The 19752-nt window shown below is 44.0% G+C and overlaps 1 protein-coding gene across 7 annotated transcripts in view; it reads right to left on the bottom strand.

Annotated features, from left to right (window-relative positions):
• sec22c (SEC22 homolog C, vesicle trafficking protein) overlaps nt 1–19157 on the bottom strand; it is an 81190-nt gene extending 62033 nt beyond the window's left edge. For 4 of the 7 annotated variants that reach the window (XM_052015575.1, XM_052015581.1, XM_052015579.1 and 1 more), the window contains exons 1-3: nt 19040–19157; nt 3081–3289; nt 78–241 (exon numbers count right to left, since the gene is read on the bottom strand). In XM_052015575.1, the coding sequence (XP_051871535.1) occupies nt 78–241; nt 3081–3262 (346 nt within the window). In that variant the 5' untranslated portion in view covers nt 3263–3289; nt 19040–19157. Of the gene's footprint in view, nt 1–77; nt 242–3080; nt 3293–6629; nt 6688–7842; nt 7923–19039 lie in introns of those variants that run through there. The other 3 variants (XM_052015576.1, XM_052015577.1, XM_052015578.1) reach the window with 3 other exon arrangements.
• Between the last annotated feature and the right edge of the window lie 595 nt (nt 19158–19752).

Here is a 19752-nt window from a genome sequence, read left to right on the forward strand (position 1 = left end):
TGGAACTGGTGTTGTACACTGATGGAAGTTAAAGCAGAGATCTAGAAAATAGCAGACAGGTTGTCAACAAAACTTACCAAATTCAAGAAAAGCATAGGGTCTTGATACCAGCTGGATTTTAGCAACTTCAAAGGAAGAAACAAACTCCATTCCAAGTTCCTCTAGGAAACAAAACGCCATCGTTGTGGGATAGTAGCTACAGCAGATGGTCATGTAGGCAACACCCTGTGAAGAAGTAAAACTGAAAGAAAAGCCATTACATACATATATGGCAAACATCCAGCAGCTAAATGTGACATTTTGTAACGTAGCAGATCATTTAAAGTTCTGTCATGCCTTAAAAAACTTACAATTGAAGAATGAATGACCCTATGACCCTTCAGAGATACTGCACCCCACATTACCCTATTCCAAAAAGGGGCAATAAGCATAACTTTGGTCTCCCACTCCCCATATACTTACTGAAGTAAAATTAAGGATTTGCTGCTGTGAACCAGGCCACTGGGGGAAGGTGCAATTAAATATATCAAGAAGAGTAGTCCTCTTAACTCCAAACCCCACGTAATTTACCAGGTTTACTCGGAGAGTAGTAAACATGCTTGTCAGGAGCTGGATAATAGAGGTCTCATGGCCTGTAAAAAAAATAGCCCATGGACTGCTAATTAATTCTCTAATTTATTTAACTACTCCACCTCAACTTTATGAATAGATAATGTAAAACACATCAAGTAGATAAATTGGTAAAGAAGGTGTATGGCAAACTTGTCTTCATTGGTCAGGGCATTGAGTACAAAAGTCAAGAAGTCATGTTGCAACTGTAAAATTTTGATTAGGCCACATTTGGAGTACTGTATGCAGTTCTGGTCGCCCCATAACAGGAAGGATGCAGAGGCTTTGGAGAGGGTGTGGAAGAGGTTCACCAGGATGTGAGCTAGATTACAGATTTGCTATTACAGTGTCAGCGATCCAGATTCAATTCCTGCCGCTGTCTGTAAGGAGTTTGTATGTTCTCCCCGTGACTGCGTGGGTTTCCTCCGGGTGCTCCGGTTTCCTCCCACATTACAAAGACGTATGGGTTAGGAAGTTGTGGGCATGTTATGTTGGCGCCGGAAGCATGGCGACGCTTGTGGGCTGCCCCCAGAACACTCTACGCAAAAGATGCATTACACTGTGTGTTTCGATGTACATGTAACTAGTAATCTTATCTTATAATGAGAGGTTGGACAAACTTGGATTGTTTTCAGGGGCTGAGATGAGACCTGATAGAGGTTTATAAAATTATGAGGGGCGTGGATAGGGTAGATAGTCAGAGTCTTTCCCAGGGTAGAAATGTCAAATATTAAAGGACATAGCTTTAAGGTGAGAGGAGGAAAGTTTAAAGGAAATGTGCGGGGTAAGTTTTTTTGTTACACAGAGAATGCAGGTGCCTGCAACACACTGCCAGGAGCAGTGGTGGAAGCAGACACAACAGTGGTATTTAAGAGGCAGTTAGATAAGCATGTCGGGAATTGAGGGATTCAGATCATGTGCAGGCAGATGAGTTTAATTTGAACTGGCATAACAGTCAGCACAGACATCATGGGCTGAAGAGCTTGTTCCAGTGTGCTGTTCTATGTTCCATGTTCTAAATGTATTTCTTTTAATTTAATTTTCATTTGATGTTTCCTCTGGCTGGGGCATCAACAACCAGTGGATCAGTGTCTCAAAATAAGGGTTCTGCCATTCAGGATAGAGATGGTAGTAATTTCCTCACCCATATGGTAGTGAGTCTTTAGAATTTTCTACCGAAGAAGGCTGTGAAGGCTCTGTTGCTGAGTCTATTGAAGACAGAGGTAGATAGATTTTTGGATTTTAAGGGAATCAAGCAATATAGGCTTAGTGTAGGAAAGTAAGACTATGATCTCAATCAATGGTGAAGCAGGATAAGGGGACCAAATGGCCTTCTTCTGTTTCTATCTCTTGTTATGTTTTCCTGGAACATGCAGCTGCTAAATTTGTAAATCAGTTCTACTGTGGGATCCTGATTTAACCAAGTTACTGAGATACCTTTCTCTTTCTCTCAGACAGAATATCTGCTGTAATGATCCAGGTTGCTACTTGCAGATCAAAATTTTTCTTTTGGGGGGAGGTGTTACAAGCCAGTTTGCAACTTGGTGATTGTCCCTTTAAGGCACCTGGACAGTAGTGTAGTTGTGTGTGTGTGTGTGTGTGTGTGTGTGTGTGTGTGTGTGTGTGTGTGTGTGTGTGTGTGTGTGTGTGAGAGAGAGAGAGAGAGAGAGAGAGAGAGAGAGAGAGAGAGAGAGAATAATCAAGGCAGGGTGCATACCAAAGTCAATGTCTTAACAAGGAGTGACAGAAATACAGAATCTGTTGTCACAAACTGCAGTTCAAGCATTTTCTATAGTACCCTTAACCTAGATAAGTGCACAAAACACTTCACAGGAGTGCTATTACTTCAAGTGATGGCCTCCAGCCATGCAAGATTATTTTTAGGGCAGATGACCAAAAGCTCAATCAAACTGATATGTTCCAAAGAAAGAAAGAAAGAGTAGAGCAGCAGAGAAACTTACAAAAATAAAACATCCAGGGCCCTAAAGCAGAACCCATTAATTACTTTAAAAGAGAATTTTATACTGATCTGGATGCAAAGAAAATTGTTTGAGGAAAAGAAAACTCATTCCATTTACTGATACAAAGCTGAAAACCAGAAGTCAAAAAGGGTGTGCACTAATTACCAAACCCTGTTTCCACCCCTCACATCCCACCCCCTCCAGCACCCACCCCACATCCCACCAAAACACACATACTCCTTCTGAAATCACATCCTTCCAGCTCTGGCTCTATGAACCTATGTCACAACGTGGTATGGAGCAGTATGTACAACAGCAGTCATCTCTGACTGGCTTAGCTCTATTATTTTTTGACACTGCAAGTCAACACTTGAGATCAAGAGCAATGTCATCACAAGTGCTGTCTTCAAGCTGCTCAATTTTCACAGAAACTGAAAGCATTTGACTCCAAGTCTAACTGTAACAAACAATCTTTAGATTCACACTAAATGTGTGCAGTGGCATACTCACTGTATGTGAAGCTGATTGTTCTTCACAGTTCCACGGCCAGGAAATTGCCCAAGCATTTTGGACACCATCTTCAGATGCTTTTTACATTCTTGCAATTCCCTACTGTATTCAAAGTCTGTGGAAGCAGAAAGCGGCAACCCATCCTTCACCCGGACAACATAGGCAAATAGGATCATAGACATCGTGTTCCCTAGTATTCATGAAGGCTACTGCTGAAAGTAAAAGCAGAAATTAAATTAAGAGAAATATTGCAGATGTTGGAAAAATCCATTTATCAGGCAGCATCTATGCAGAGAGTTAATGTCTCAGGCCAATGACTTTTGATCAGAAATGGGAGATGAAACACCCTAAGATGCAGAGAAAAGGAGAAAGGAGGGAAAGAACAAAGAAGAGAGTTGTGCAACACAGGAGCAATTGAATGTCTGAAGTAGATAATGGCACATTGTAAGAAGGGCAAGTAAAGAAATAATGGATGAGTCTAGAGGAGCTGCAACTGGTAATAGCAGAATAATTATTTAAAATTACTGAGTTCAATGTCCAGATTGGATGGCTAAAATGAGCCCAAAAGATGAGATGGTTTTCCTCAAAGGAATGTTAAACAATAAATCAGGTGAAATGTGAATTAATCTCAAACCATTTTTTTAAGAAAGTATCTTACTAGGAGTGGGAGTTGCTCAAAAGAACAACATTTAATGCTCAAACCTAGATGTCCCTGGGATGGTGGTGAGCCTCCTACTCAAATACAAAGGTTTGCATGTTAAATGTGCTCCCGCAGTACTCTTAGGTGAAGAGTTCCAGGATCTCGACCCAGCGATGATAAAGTAACAGTCATTTATATTCAAATGGGACTACCTAATATAGCTGTTTCAAAGTGCCACCAGCTGAATGGTTTCCGTTTATGTTGTATCATTTTGTGATTCAGGGTTTGGAAGTGTTCTCCATTAGAGAAGGTAGAGATGCTAGTCTCCCTCTTCCCGTTACCAACTGTTGACCTTCAATGCAGTTATCATGTGATGCACTGCGCTCTGCTGTGACATTCTCCAAAGTCAAAGATTCAAACAGTCACTGCCTATGCACAGATATCAAGACGTACCACAGTATCTCAGAAAAGACCCAAAGTAGGTTTACAGTGTACAAACATAAATTCAAGAAGCATAATAAGAAGCATTTCTGACAACCTGCAGGTGTTATTAATAAGATGAAAGTAAAATAGATCTGGCTTAAAAAAAGGAGTATGGGTTCTAAATATTACTCAACACTTGAAATTTGTGTAAGAGAGAATGGGGAAAAAGAGGGAGAGTGGCAGAATTGATTATGGAAATTTTTACAGTACTGGAGAAAGAGGATGTCCTAGAATGATCAAGGGCAGTATCTGTTCATAGTTAAGAAACAACTAAAGTGTGATTACTGACTAATGGGAAGGACTTTGAGATACAAATTTGCAGTAAGACTGCAATAGGTACAAAGGTCAAAGTAATAATGGGAAACTTCAATAATCCAAATATAGACTAGGATAATAACATAAGGAGCAAAGAAGGGAAGGAGTTAATGAAATGTACTCCGGAGAGCTTTCCTGGTCTGTACTCAACAAGGAAGTTGGAATCAATGGACTTGGTTCTGGGAAATGACCCAGAACATGTGGAGAAAATATCAGTGGGGAAACATCTCAGAAACACTGATCACCAGGTTACAATAGATATGGAAATAGAGTCTAAAGACAATTGGAGATGGACCATTTTCAACGAGAGCAAATCTGGCCCAGGTAAACTACCAGGGAAAACTGTAATGGAATCACGGAGGCCTTTAAATTGCAGATGTTTCCGCTGAACTCATGGAATGTTCCAATGAGAGAGAAGGAACTTTAATCTGGAGCTCACTGGATGGCCTAAAACGAGAAGTAAAATAGAATGGAAAAAATAAGCATGTGATGCCAAGTTGTTAATAAGTGAGAGCGTGACACATTATAGGAGAAGTAAATGAGTGGCAAAAGTACGAAAAAAGATTGGCAAGCAAATATAAAAGGAATCCAAAACTATTCTATAGGCACATGAACAGGAAAAGGGGTGGAGGAAGAGAGGTAGGACTAATCAGAGACCCCAACTCCACTCACAAGAGGCTGAGATACTAAATGAGTTCTTTATAGTGTTCACTAAGGAAGAAATAATTAAGATTCTGGATGAGATTAAAATTGATCAAGAGTAGGTACCAGAAAGACTCACTGCACTCAAAGTGTATAAACCACTGCTCCAGGATGGATGTATCCTAGGTTGCTGACAGATGTAAAAATGCAATTGCAGTGAAACCCAGCCATAGCCTTCATAGCCAAACATTGAGGGGATTTGCTGGAGGACTGGAAAATTGCAAATTTTATACCCTTGTAAAACAAAAGTAACTAATTTAACTTTGATAGCGAAGAAAGATCAAGAAGTAGTAATCAGGGGCAGAATTGGCAGTGGTGGTCGAGTATGGATTGATTAGAGAAAGCCAGCATAGACTTGTTAAATACAAGTTGATTTTTTTTGATGAGGTCCATGATGGAAATGCAATTGATAAAATAGATGGATTTCCTAAAGGCATTTGCTAAGATGCCACAGAATTGGTTTGTCAGCAAGATTGAGAGCCATAGAAATAAAAGAATCTATAACAGCATGAATAGAAATAGATTTCTGGATATTAAAGGAATCAAGGGATGTGGAAATAGTGCATGAAAATGAAGCTAAGGTAAAAGATCAGCCATGATCTTGATGAATGGTGAAGAAGACTTAAAGGTAAGGTGGCCTACTACTGGTCCTAAATAAAAATACTGTAGGAAAAGAGCAAGGAATTCATAACACACCTTTTAGAAAAAGAACACTGACGTGCCATAATTGGAATACTGTAACCAGATCTGGTGGCCCACTTTAAGAAAGATTTAGAGGTGTTAAAGAGGGTGTGGAATAATTTTACAAAAATGATTTCAGAGATGATGGCCTTTAGTTACATGGATGGACTGGAGAAGTTGGGCTGTTCTCCTTGAAAGAGGGGGTGGCAAGGGGATAGAAATATTTAAAATCATGAAGGGTACAGGTAGAGCAAATAGATGAAGACTGTTCCCATTGGTAGAGGGATCAAGAGCTAGGAGACACAGAATGAGGCAATTGACCAAAGAACCAAAAGTGGCATGAGCAAATCTTTTTTGACACACTGGGTGGTTTGAGTTGAAAGTGCATTGCCAGGCATAGCAGTGGGAACACATATCAGAAAGAAAAGAATTTGCAGGGCTTTGGAGTTAGGGCAGGGGACTGGGACTAACTAGGTCACTCTTACATAGAGCCAATATGAACTCAGTGGGGTGAATGGCCTCCTTCCATATTCTGTGACTCTGAGATTGAGTGTGTGCAGTGCCCTAGAACAGAAAACCTGCAGGAGGATACACTTATCTGCCAAGAAAGCAGAGAGCACTGGCAAAACACAAATATAAATAAATCAAAGTGACACCATACAACTGTTTCAACAATTGCAACATTAACATGGTAAAACATCCCAAGGTAGCTTTCCCAGCTAATTTACCTTATGCCAGTGCTTGTGGCAAGCAGAGTTACACATCTCCGTAAAGGTGACCTACATGTAAAATCCTGTGGGACTCATACAATGATTTGTATAATTGGAACCAGTCATTACTAAATATATTTTGCCCTATATATATGAAACTGCTGTTGAAGGACTGCCTAAAAGTCAAAGACTTACTCACGGATCTTCACATATGCTTTGATTAATGATAAATGCCTACATTACTGAGACTTGACACTAATGTTCCTAAAACGGATAAAACCGGGCACATGACAACACTCCATCCTATCAACTTTAATGACTGGACTCTGTCCATCCAAACAGATTGTGTCTGTGCATTAGCGTTGACACTTGAGTAATTTATTTATCACTGATGGCAGAGCTTTCAACTGATAAATTAAAAAGCTTTATTGCTTTTACTAAGTAGAGGCCAGTGCACAGTTAACCTGATGTTGGGTACATAAGGAAATATTGAAAATAAATAAAAACTACAGATACTAGAAATCTGAAATGAAACCAGAAAATGCTGGAAAAACTCAGCAAGTCAGGCAGCCTCTGTGGAAAGAGAAACTATCAAATTTTGGGTCTGAGATCCTTCGTCAGAACTAGGGAAAACAGAAATGTAAGTCAGTTTTCAGTAGGAAAGATGGTGGGGCAGGGATGTCTAGAACAAAGGGAATATCTTTGATAGGATGAGTCAAGATGGTTCAATGGGGAGAATGAAAAGATACCTTAGCTTGTTGCAACAACAGCAGTCAGCTTTTTTGCCAACCATAGGACACCATCAAATTTACATCTGCCTGGTATCTGAAGAGCAGCAGTAGTGAGAAAGCAAATAGACATAACGTGATTACAGGTGGTTACTGTAGCACTGCCTACTAAAATTCTGAGGAGAGCACATATTGTGCACTCATTTGCCTGTCTTTAAAAGCAAATAATTGCAAAAAAAACCACAAGAATCGTTAGCATCTATTTTGCCTTTGATCCCTATTGTCAATATTTTTCCTCCTTAAGCAGTGAGAACAAATGTCTTTGCCAGGGATAGGTTAGTGACTAATTTCCATTACAGTCCCACTGACTCCCAGAGTTATCATGACTAAACTTCAACTCACCCATGCTTCCTAAAAGCATTCTATTCTATTCTCCCAGGACCTCAGGCTTCTTAACATTTGTTCCACACCAGTATTCTCAAGAAGTCTTCTTTTTTCATTACCATGGTTCTTGCTCCATCGTAGTTGATGAGTCTCTCAATTACCTCTATTCCATTTCCCGTTCTAGTTCTTTCACTCTCTCTCCTCCCACAAAGAGAAAGTATGTCCCCCTTGTCCTCAACCTTCTACATTCAACTGACCATCATCTGCAGCCTCCACCACCTGCAATGAGATTGCAATAGCAGACACATCATCCCTCCCATTTCAGCATTCCAAAAGGGAATGTTCCCTATGTCACTTCCTGGTCTTGTCCTCCTTCTCGACCAATCATTCCCCTTCTCACAGGACTTTCACATGCAAATGACAGGGAATGTAACACCTTACTTTTACCTCCTTTCCCACCATCCAGGGATCTAAACACTCCTTCCAGCTGTAGCAGAGATTCACATGAACTTCTAATTCAGTATACTACATTACATTCACAATGTGATCTCATCTGCACTGGAGAATCCAAACACAGACTAAGTGACCATTTTGCAGAACACCTTCATTCAGTATGCAAGGATAACTGCATTTCTAGTTAATTCTCCATCCAACTCCCACTCTGACCTCTCAGTCTGGCTGTTCCAACAAAGTGCAATGTCAACTTGAGGAACAGAATCAGGACTCAACACTGAATTCAACAATTTCAGATAACCAGCCTTTCAGGTTTATATCAGAACTGACTAGTTCTGATGAAAAGTCATTAACCTTTAAAGTTAACTCTGTTTTTCTCTCTCCTCAGATGCTGCCTAACCCACTAAGTATTCAAAAACACCAGAAATAAATGGAGCAGGCTATTGAGCCTCTCTCAATTGCTTTGCCATTTGATAAGAATTTCACTGATCTTTATCTCAGTGCCACTTTCCTGCACTAATCCCACATCCTTTGATTCCCTTCATATCCAAAAAACTATCTATCTCAAGTCTTGAATATACTGTACTCAGTGACTGAGTCACAGAGTCAATCAGCACAGAAACAGACCCTTCAGCCCAAGTCATCCATTTCGACCAAGATGTCTATCTGAGCTAGTCCCATTTGCCTGCATTTGGCCTACACAACCCTTGAGTTCCAAAGATTCGCCATCTTCTTGAAGAGATTTCTTCTCATCTCAGCCCTGAATGACAAACCCCTTGTTTTGAGACTGTGACCCCTTGTTCTTTTCGATCCAACTAAGAAAAACATCCTCCCTGCATCTACCTTATCATGTCCCAGAAGAGCTTTAAATCTTTTTGGAACATCATCTCTGATTTTCCCAAACTCAATCTTTCTTTCTTCATTTCTTCCTTTCGCCAGGCTAGAATAGTTAGAATGGCTCCAGGGTCAGTGGTGTTTTCATCTCGTGAGATGTGGGAGCTCTGGGAGGCCTCCAGTCTCCCTGATAGCTACATCTGTACAAGGAGCATCCAGCTGTAGCTCCTTACAGACCACGTTAGGGAACTGGAGCTGAAAAGCAGGACCTCAAGGGTAGTAATCTCTGGATTACTGCCTGTGCCATGCGCCAGTGAGGATAAAAATAGATTGATATGGCAGATGAATGCGTGGCTGAGGAGTTGGTACGGGGACAGGATTTCAGATTTGTGGATCAGTGGGGGAAGGTATGACCTGTACAAAAGGGGCGGGTTACACCTGAACTGGAGGGGGACCAATATTCTTGCGGGCAGGTTTGCTTGAGCTGTTGGGGAGGGTTTAAACTAGTTTGGCAGGGGGAATGGGAACCCGAGTTAGGGTTGGTGCATTTAGTGTACAAGTAGACCCAACATTCCTCAGTTGGATGGGCTGGAGTGTCTACTTTAATGCCAGAAGTATCAGGAACAAGGGTGATGAACTTAAGACCAAGGGTAAGTACATGGAACTTCGACGTTGTGGCCATTACAGAGACTTGGCTGTTGGATATTCCAGGGTTTAGATATTTCAAAAGGGACAGGGACAGAGGTAAAAGAGGTGGGGGAGTGGCTTTGCTGATCAAGGACAGTATCACAGCTGTAGAAATGGAGGACGTCCTGGAGGGATCGTCTACTGAGTCAGTGTGGATGGAAGTCAGAAACAGGAAGGGAGCACTCACTCCATTGGGAGTATTCTACAGATCCCACAATAGCAGCAGAGACACTGAGGAGCAGATCAGGAGGCAGATTTTGGAAACGTGCAAAAATAACAGGGTTGTTGTCATAGGTGATTTCAACTTCCTTAATATTGATTGGCACCTCCTTAGTGTAAAGGAGATATATGGGGCAGAATTTGCTGTGTCCAGGAAGGATTCCTGACAAAGTATGTGCACAGGCCGACTAGAGGAGAGGCCATTCTGGACCTGGTACTAGGCAATGAGCCTGATCAGGTTTCAGATCTCTCATTGGGAGAGCATTTTGGAGACAGTGACCATAATTTCTTGACCTTTACCATAGCCTTGGAAAGAGATAGGAGTAGATGGTATGGGAAAGTATTTAATTAGGGGAGGGGAAATTATGATGCTATTAGGCAGGAACTTGGGAGCGTAAATTGGGAACAGACGTTCTTGGGGAAGTGCACAGCAGAAATGTGGAGGTTGTTTAGGGAGTACTTGTATGGGGTTCTGGATAGTTTTGTCCCATTGAGGCAGGGTAAGGATGGTAGAGTGAAGGAACCGTGGTTGACAAGAGACATTGAATATCTTGTCAAGAGGAAGACTGAAACTTAGCTAAGGTTTAGGAAGCAAGGATCAGACAGGGCTCTGGAGAGTTACAAGGTAGCCAGGAGGGAGCTTAAGAAAGGACTTAGGAGAGCTAGAAGGGGGCATGAGAAGGCCTTGGCGAGTAGGATTAAGGAAAACCCCATAATGTTCTACACGAATGTGAAGAATAGAAGGATGACTAGAGGATGGACTGATCAGGGATAAAAGAGAAAACGTGCGTGGAGTCAGAAGAGGTAGGGGAGGTCCTTAATGAATACTGTGCTTCAGTATTCGCCAGACCTTGACATTTGTGTGAATGGCGTACAACAGGCTGATATGCTAGAGTATGTTGACGTGAAGAAAGAGGATATGCTGGAACTTTTGAAAAACATTAGGATAGATAAATCACCAGGGCTGGACAGGATATATCCAAGGTTATTACGGGAAGTGAAGGAAGAGACTGCTGCACCTTTGGCAATGATCTTTGCATTTTCACCAGCCACAAGAGTAGTGCCAGATGATTGGAGGGTGGCAAATGTTGTTCCTTTGTTCAAGAAAGGGAGTAGGGATAACCCTGGGACTTACATACCAGTGACTCTTAATTCAGTGGTGGGCAAATTACTGGAGAAGATTCTTAGAGACAGGATTTATGGACATTTGGAGAAGCATAGGCTGATTAGGAACAGTCAGCATGGCTTTGTGAGGGGCAGGTCGTGCCTCACGAGCCTGACTGAATTCTTTAAGGATGTGACAAAGCACATTGATGAAGGTACAGCAGTAGATGTGGTGTACATGGATTTCAGTAAGGCATTTGATAAGGTTGCTTATGGCAGGCTCATTCAGAAAGTCAGGAGGCATGGGATCCAGGGAGACTTGGCTGCATGGATTCAGAATTGGCTCACCCATAGAAGACAGAGGGTGGCGGTAGATGGAGCGTATTCTGCCTGGAGGTAGGTGTCACCTGTTCTGGGACCTCTGCTCTTTGTGATTTTTATAAATGACTTGGATGAGGATATGGAAGGGTGGATTAGTAAATTTGCAGATGTTTCCAAGGTTGGTGGTGTTGTGGATAGTGTAGAAGGTTGCTGTAGGTTACAATGGGACATTGATAGGATGCAGAGCTGGGCTGAGAAGTGACAGACGGAGTTCAACCCGGAAAAGTGTGAAGTGATACACTTTGGAAGATCAAATTTGAAGGCAGAATACAAGGTTAATGGCAGGACACTTAGCAGTGTGGAGGAACAGAGGGATCTTGGGGTGCATACCCATAGATTCCTCAAGGTTGCCATGGAGGTTGATAGTGTTGTTAAGAAGGCGTATGGCATGTTGGCCTTCATTAGTCAGGGTATTGAGTTCAAGAGCCGTGAGGTAATATTGCAGCTCTATAGAACTCTGGTCAGACCACACTTGGAGTATTGTGTTCAGTTCTGGTCTCCTCATTATAGGAAGGATGTGGAAGCTTTAGAGAGGGTGCAGAGGAGATTTACCAGGATGTCGCCTGGATTGGAAAACATGTCTTATGAGGATAGGTTGAGCGAGCTAGGGCTTTTCTCTTTGGAGAGGAGGATGAGAGGTGACTTAATAGAGGTGTACAAGATGATAAGAGGCATAGATCGAGTGGACAGTTAGAGACTTTTTCCCCAGGGCAAAAATAGCTAACACGAGCGAGCATAACTTTAAGGTGATTGGAGGAAGGTATGGGGGGATGTCAGAGGCAAGTTTTATTTTACACAGAGGGTGATGGGTGCGTGGAATGTACTGCCGGCAGAGGTGGTGGAGGCAGAAACATTAGAGACATTAAGAGACTCTTAGATAGGCACATGAATGATAGAAAAATGGTGGGCTATGTGGGAGGGAAGGGTTAGATAGATCTTAGAATAGGATAAAATGACAGCACGACATGGTAGGCTGAAAGGCCTGTACTGTTCTGTAATTTTCTATGTTCTATGAATTAATGGACAGGAAAGGTTTAGGGGGATATGGGCCAAATGCAGGTAAGTGGGACTAGCTTAGGTGGGCATCTTGATCAGCATGGGCGAGTTGGGCCAAAGGGCCAGTTTCAGTGCTGTGTGGCTCTAATTCTGCATGAATTCAGATAAGGAGCCTTCAATTTTGTCTTCTTACAATTCTTCCCCTCTCTGACTTTAATTGGATTTATGTTTGTGTGCTCTGTCACTTCACGACAAACTCTGGTTATCAATACCCATTTCGCCATCCTGCGCTACTGTCTCTTCCTTCCTTGTAATTTTTACATTTTCCCTTCACCCACCCCCACCACCCCCCAGACAATTTAGTTTAAAACCTTATGTTTGACCTTTGGTATTCAATTTGCTAATATAATGGTTCTGCCTGATTCAAGTGAATCCTCTCCCAATAGAATAGCTCCCTCCACCCCCATCATTGGTGCTGGTGCCCCATGAACTGATGCCTATTTCTCACACCAATCTGTGAGCAGCACGTTCAATTTTGAATTTATTGATCCTATATCAATTTGCACAAAGCTCAGCTAGTAACCCAGGAATTTCTTTTGTGGTTCTGCTCTTTAATTTAGATCCTAGCTTCTCATGCCCCTTCAGCAGAACCTCCTCCTTTGTCATCAGTTCTCACATGTACCACGACAACTGGATCTTTCCCCTCCCATTCCAAATTCCTCACCAGCCCCAAGGAGATATTTAGAACTCAGGGTCACTGTTTAAAAACAAAGGGTTACTGTCTTACAACAGAGCTGGGGCAAAATGTTTACCCTCAGAGGGTTGCAAGCCTTTGGAACTCTCTTTCTAAAGAAGTCAGTGGAAGCAGAGTATTTAAATATTTTAAAGGCAAAGGTAGGATGATTTCTGATAAACAAGGGAGTGAAAGGTTACTGGGGTAAGCAGGGATGCAGAGCTAATGCTACAATCAGATTAACAACAGTCATACTGAATGACAGAGAAAGTTCAAGAGTCCAGGTGGCCTATTCCTGATCCTAATTCACATATTAACCCCAGCATTGTTCAGGCAGCCTGTGGTTCTCATGATAATGGCCACAAAGAACAGTATATATTGCCCTTGCTGAAATGTCCCCTAACACTCCTACATTCCTTCCCACTCTGCCAATTTGAATGAACGTGTATCATGCTACTGTGGCCAGTTTACTCATCCTACCTGTGGTATCTGCTCTCACTAACGCAGGCTGCAAGAATTGCTGGACAAGTACAAGGGCTGAAATTCATCCAATACTACTTTCTGGATATCCATATCTTGGCATACTTGTCATCAATTTTTCCTGTACCTCTTGTTTAGTTAATTCTACATCCATTCTAAATGGTTGTGACCACCTCCTGGAAAAAACTGGTCCAAGTAACTTCACCTGCCTCTTGCTGCATCAGTGTCCAGACTGTATTTGAAACTCAATGACTCTGAGCTTAAGTTGTGATCACTGATTTCCACCAGTTCCCACATACTGCAATTACAAAACATCACCTCCCTTGCCATGCCTGTCTTAATTTGATTAATTTACGTATTTTTTTAATATTAAGCTGTGCCACTGCCCTTCCCCCCACTGAACTCCCTACTTTGAAGACACTACACTCAGTGGGTAAAGCAGTGAGCAAAGTCACACTGTGCCTTGTAAAACCCACAGACATATATTCCTAGTTCCCATAACTACAGAGTCTACTGACATCGTCATTCTTATATTTCAGATTTCCAGCAAATCCATTGATTTGTATTGCAGTCAAGCAGAGGATTTTTTTCTATCCTCTGTTCTTATTCATTTCCTGTTAGTTACATCTCCACCAGACAGAGCTGTTACGATTAACAAGTCTTCACAATCTTAGCTGGCACCACAGCCACTTGTATCATTCAATCTCTCTTATACTCTACTTGTCCCCTCTTCTCTCTACCTGTCCTCCTCCTTTGCAACTTAAAACACACTCGTTTTTTTAACTTTGCCTAGTTCTGTGGAAAGATCACCAACCTGAAATATTAACTCCATCCCCTGATGTTGGCTGGCCTCAAGTCTGTCAGGGATTTATTTCACTTTACAAAATGAAAGTTTTTTTTTAAGGAAATCACCTTATCCAAGAATTGTTTGTTTATTTTCTCATGCTACTTTCCAGTAGTTTCTCAGCATTGCTTCAACAACCCTCCTGACAGCTCACTCAAATCCCCTTCTTCACATACACACCTTTTTTCATTATAAACTTGCACCTTATTATCTACCTGCACTGAACTTTCTCTGCAGCTGTGACACTTTACTCTGCATTCTGTATTCTTTTACCTTGTACTACCTCAATGCACTGCGTAATGAATTGATCAGTATGCAAGACAAGTTTTTGCACTGTAACTCGGTACAAGTGACAATATTCCAATTCTTTACGTAGGACCCTCATGTGACTGACAACAGCTATCTGATCATCTCACACATCCTGATTCCATCCCCACACAATTTTTGCCCACCAAATGATCAGGATCTAGAGCCACTATTGCAGCACACCAACAAGTGACCAGCTATCTCAACAGACATGTGCCTTTATGACTTGTATGGTATAACAATAAACAATTAGCTCACAATATCCCTCTGTGAGCTTCGACAGCCCTCCACACTATCCACAACATCTTTGTGTCATCTGCAAACTTGCTAACCCAGCCTTCCACCCCCTCATCTAAGTCATTAATAAATATCACAAAAAGTAGAGGTCCCAGCACCAACCCCTGTGGGACACCACTAGTCACAGCCCTCCAATCTGAATGCACTCCCTCCACCACAACCCTCTGCTTTCTACAGGCAAGCCAATTCTGAATCCACACGGCCAAGCCTCCCTGGATCCCATACCCTCTGACCTTCTGAAGAAGCCTACCATGCGGAACCTTGTCAAACGCCTTACTAAAATCCATGTAGACCACATCTACTGCACTACCCTCTTCAATCTTCCTGGTCACCTCCTCAGAGAACCCTATCAGGCTAGTGAGGCAAGATCTTCCCTTCACAAATCCATGCTGGCTATCCCTAATCAGTCCACGATTCTCTAAATGTCATAGATCCTATCTCTTAGAATCCTTTCTAGCAACTTACCCACCACAGACATAAGGCTCACTGGTCTGTAATTCCCTGGACTATCCCTACTACCTATTTTGAATAAGGGGACAACATTCGCCACCCTCCGGTACCATCCCCATTGACAACGAGGACTCAAAGATCCTAGCCAATGGTTCAGCAATCTCCTCCCTCGCCTCACGAAGCAGCCTGGGGAATATTCCATCAGGCCCCGGGGACTTATCTGTCGTACTATTTTCTAACAGCTCCAAAACATCCTCTCTCTTGATATCTACATACTCTAGAACATTACCCTTACCAATACTGTCCTCAGTATCATCAAGACCCCTCTCCTTGGTGAATACTGTGGAGAAGTATTCATTGAGAACCTCACCCACTTCCACAGTTTCCAGGCACAGCTTCCCACCTCTGTCTTTAATCGGACCTACCTTTACTCTAGCCATCCTTCTGCTCTTCACGTACGAGTAAAAAGCCTTGGGATTCTCCTTAACCCTACTCGCCAAAGCCTTTTCATGTCCCCTTCTCGCTCTCCTCAGCCCCTTCTTAAGTTCTCTCCTTGCTACTCTATATTCCTCACGAACCCTGTCTGATCCTTGCTGCTTACACCTTATGTATGCTGCCGCCTTCTTCCTAACTAGTTGTTCCACCTCTCGTCACCCATGGTTCCTTCACCCTGCCATTCCTTCTCTGCCTCACCAGGACAAATTTATCTCTAACATCCTGCAAGAGATCCCTGAACATCGACCATATCTCTATAGTACATTTCCCTTCAAAAATGTCATCCCAATTTACACTCTCAAGTTCTCACCTTATGGCCTCATAGTTCGCCTTTCCCCAATTAAATACCTTCCCATCCTCTTTGCTCCTATCCCTGTCCATGACAATGCTAAAGGTTATGGAGCAGTGGTCACTGTCCCCCAAATGCTCACCCACCGATAGATCTGCCACCTGACCCGGTTCATTACCTAAAACTTGATCTAATATGGCATTCCCTCTAGTCGGCCTGTCAACATACTGACAGGAATCCATCCTGGACACTCTTAACAAACTCCGCCCCGTCTAAACCTTTGGCACTAAGCAGACGCCAATCAATATTTGGGAAGCTGAAGTCTCCCATGATAACAACCCTGTTATTCTTGCATCTTTCCAAAATCTGCCTCCCAATCCGCTCCTCAGTATCCCTGCTGCTACCGGGGGGGGGGGGGGGTGGTGGCCTATAGAATACTCCCAGTAGAGTAACAGCTCCTTTCTCGTTCCTAACCTCCACCCATATTGACTCTAGAGGATCCTTCTACAATATCCACCCTTTCTGCAGCTGTAATAGTGTCCATGACCAGTATCACCACCCCTCCTCCTCTTCTCCCCCCCTCCCTATCCCTTTTAAAACACTGAAAACCAGGAATATTCAATATCCATTCCTGCCCTGATGTCAGCCATGTCTCTGTGATAGCCACAATATCATAGTTCCATGTACTTATCCATGCTCTCAGTTCATCTATCTTATTCCTGATGCTTCTTGCACTTAAGTAAATGCACTTTAGCCCACCCGCCTTACTACTTTTGTAGCCTGTACTCTGCTTCTCCCTCCTCTGCAAAGCCTCTCTACCTGTTAGATCTGACTTTTTCCCCATCCCCTTCTCCCTCTGACCTACTCCTCCTATTCCCATCCCCCTCGCAAACTAGTTTAAACCCTCCCGAACCACCCTAGCAAACCTGGCTGCAAGGATATCGGCCCCCCTCGGGTTCGGGTGTAACCCATATTCTCCATACAGGTCCCACCTTCCCCTGAAGAGATCCCAATGATCCAAAAATCTAAAACCTTCCCTCCTGCACCAACTTCCCAGCCACGCATTTAACTGCCATCTCCTCCTATTCCTACCTTCACTATCGCACGACACAGGCAGCAATCCCGAGATTGCTACCCTTGAGGTCCTGTTCTTCAGCCTTCTGCCTAGCTCCCTAAACTCACTTTTCAGGACCTCATCCCTCTTCCTACCTATGTCGTTGGTACCAACATGAACCACGACTTCTGGCTGTTCTCCCTCCGGCTCAAGGATCCTGTGGACCTGATCAGAGACATCCCGGACCCTGGCACCTGGGAGGCAACATACCATCTTGTCGGGCCTTTTATCTTTCACTGAGATATTATACCCAGTGCAGCAAGGATAGCAGGAGTGAAGCAGAATATGAAAAAAATTCAAGTTTTGAGTTCAGGTGAACCAGTAATTTTTGTAAATTATTAGTCTCTGCATCAAATCCCAGGTATGGTTACAATAGACATAGTGGAAGCAAATAGTATGATCCACTTAAGGATGGGCTACCTAAGGAGAAGGGAATAGAGGGATATCTGCCTGCCACACTGATGCTGCAGCAAGTTTTTCATTGCACCAGTGCAAACGTGTTCTTGTGCATATGATAATAAACTCAGCTTTGACTTTATAAGAACGTGACTACACCAGAGAGGGTGCAGAGAATATTGCCTGCAATGAAGCATTTCTGTTACCAGCAGAGACAACATGGGCTGGGTTTGTTTTCTTTGCAGCAGAGGAGGCTGAGGAGGGACCTGATAGAAGTGTACAAAATTATGAGGTGATTGATAGGGTAGACAGCAGAAAACTTTTACCTATAGCATTGTGTCTACAAAGAGAAGGCATAGGTTTAAGATGAGGAATAAGAGGTGTAAAGGGGAATCTGAGGATGAACTTTTTCCTCCAGAGAGTGATTAGTGTCTGTTACACACTGATTGAGTGCATAGTGCACTCCCTTAACATTTAAGGTCTAGCCAAGCACTTGAATTACTAATACATTGAAAGCTACAGACCAGGTACTGATAAATGACCTTAATGTGGATAAGTACTTGATGGTCAGCATGGATATGATGGGCCGAAGGGCCTGTTTCTGTGGCTGTATGACTATAACAAGATATGGAAAGATTGCAGGTGGTTTTAGTCTGCACATCAACATGGACTGTTGCGCTGTGGCCTTTGTTCCCTGAGCTGTACTTTCTGTCCTCTCACATAACACAAACTCAGGCTCCACCTGCCCTCTCAGGTGTGCACCCCTGCACAAAACAGCAGTGGAGTGCCTCACTTCGCACCCTACCCCCGCCGCCCTCCAGTGCAATAAGGAGACTAAAGGTACTGGGGCAGCAATGGGGTGGCCTGAAATGTCAGCCTGCTGAATGTGGATTGCTTGCTGCTCCACTGCAGTAACTTGCCTGATGTCCGTCCCTAAATCCGCACCAAACTCGCAGAACATGCGCCCGCCCCATGCTGGCAGCTGGGCGGTGCAAGGAGCGGCCCGCCACGTCGGGACAGTGACCGGACTTCATGCACTTGGGCGCAATGTCCTCAGGTGGGTCTGAGGCCGTGAGGAGACAACGACGTCTGCTCTCAAACTCTTCCAGCTCAGCGACTTGTCCAACCTCAACCCTCCCCGCAACGGATCTGAACCACCTTCAGCAGGCTGACTCTTCAGGCCGCCCTCCCCCCCCATTTCGCCGCAACCAACTACGATGTTATTCGAGAGACCTCACCTATCGCCTCTTATCGACGCTTCATCGCCGCTGCGCATGCGCGCTGGGCGGGCTGGGGAGGGCACCTTGCGCGTGCGCACGGCCGATCTGATCCGCGCATGCGCCGGACAAGGCCGTGCATGCTGGGGGTTGTAGTCCAACACCGCCCCTCCCTCCCTCCCTCCCTCCCTCCCTCCCTCCCTCCCCCGCCCCGGTGAGCGGCAGCTGCTTCCCGCCGGGAGGAATTGAACATTCAGGGAGGGCGGAACGGAATCGCCTCTCGCCCTCGGCGGCCACTTGGAGCCGTTGCCCTGTCCTCTGCCGCCCCGCCCGGCCAGACGACTCTCGCGAGAACGGTGAGGCGGGCGCGGGATCGCCGGGCGAGACCGGGGCGCGAGCTCTTCCCGCTGGTCGGCGCGGGTTTTCCGTTGGGTGGTGGAGCGCGGGAAATTCAAATCTGTGGGGAATCAGCGGGCGCAGGCGTCAGCAAGCGGCGCGGCGCACAGGCTCCCGTTCAAATTAACGGTGCTGAGGTCCTGAGGGTTGAGAGCTTCAAGTTCCTGGGGGTGAACATCACCAACAGCCTGCCCCGGTCCAGCCGCGTAGACGCCACGGCCAAGCGAGCTCCCCAGCGCCTCTACTTCCTCAGGAGGCTGAAGAGATTCGGCACGTCCCTGCCGACCCTCACCAATTCTTATCGATGCACCGTAGAAGGTGTCCGAGTAGCTCACCGC

Source organism: Pristis pectinata, chromosome 5 (genome assembly GCF_009764475.1).
Source record: "Pristis pectinata isolate sPriPec2 chromosome 5, sPriPec2.1.pri, whole genome shotgun sequence".
Classification (NCBI taxonomy): Eukaryota; Metazoa; Chordata; class Chondrichthyes; order Rhinopristiformes; family Pristidae; genus Pristis; species Pristis pectinata.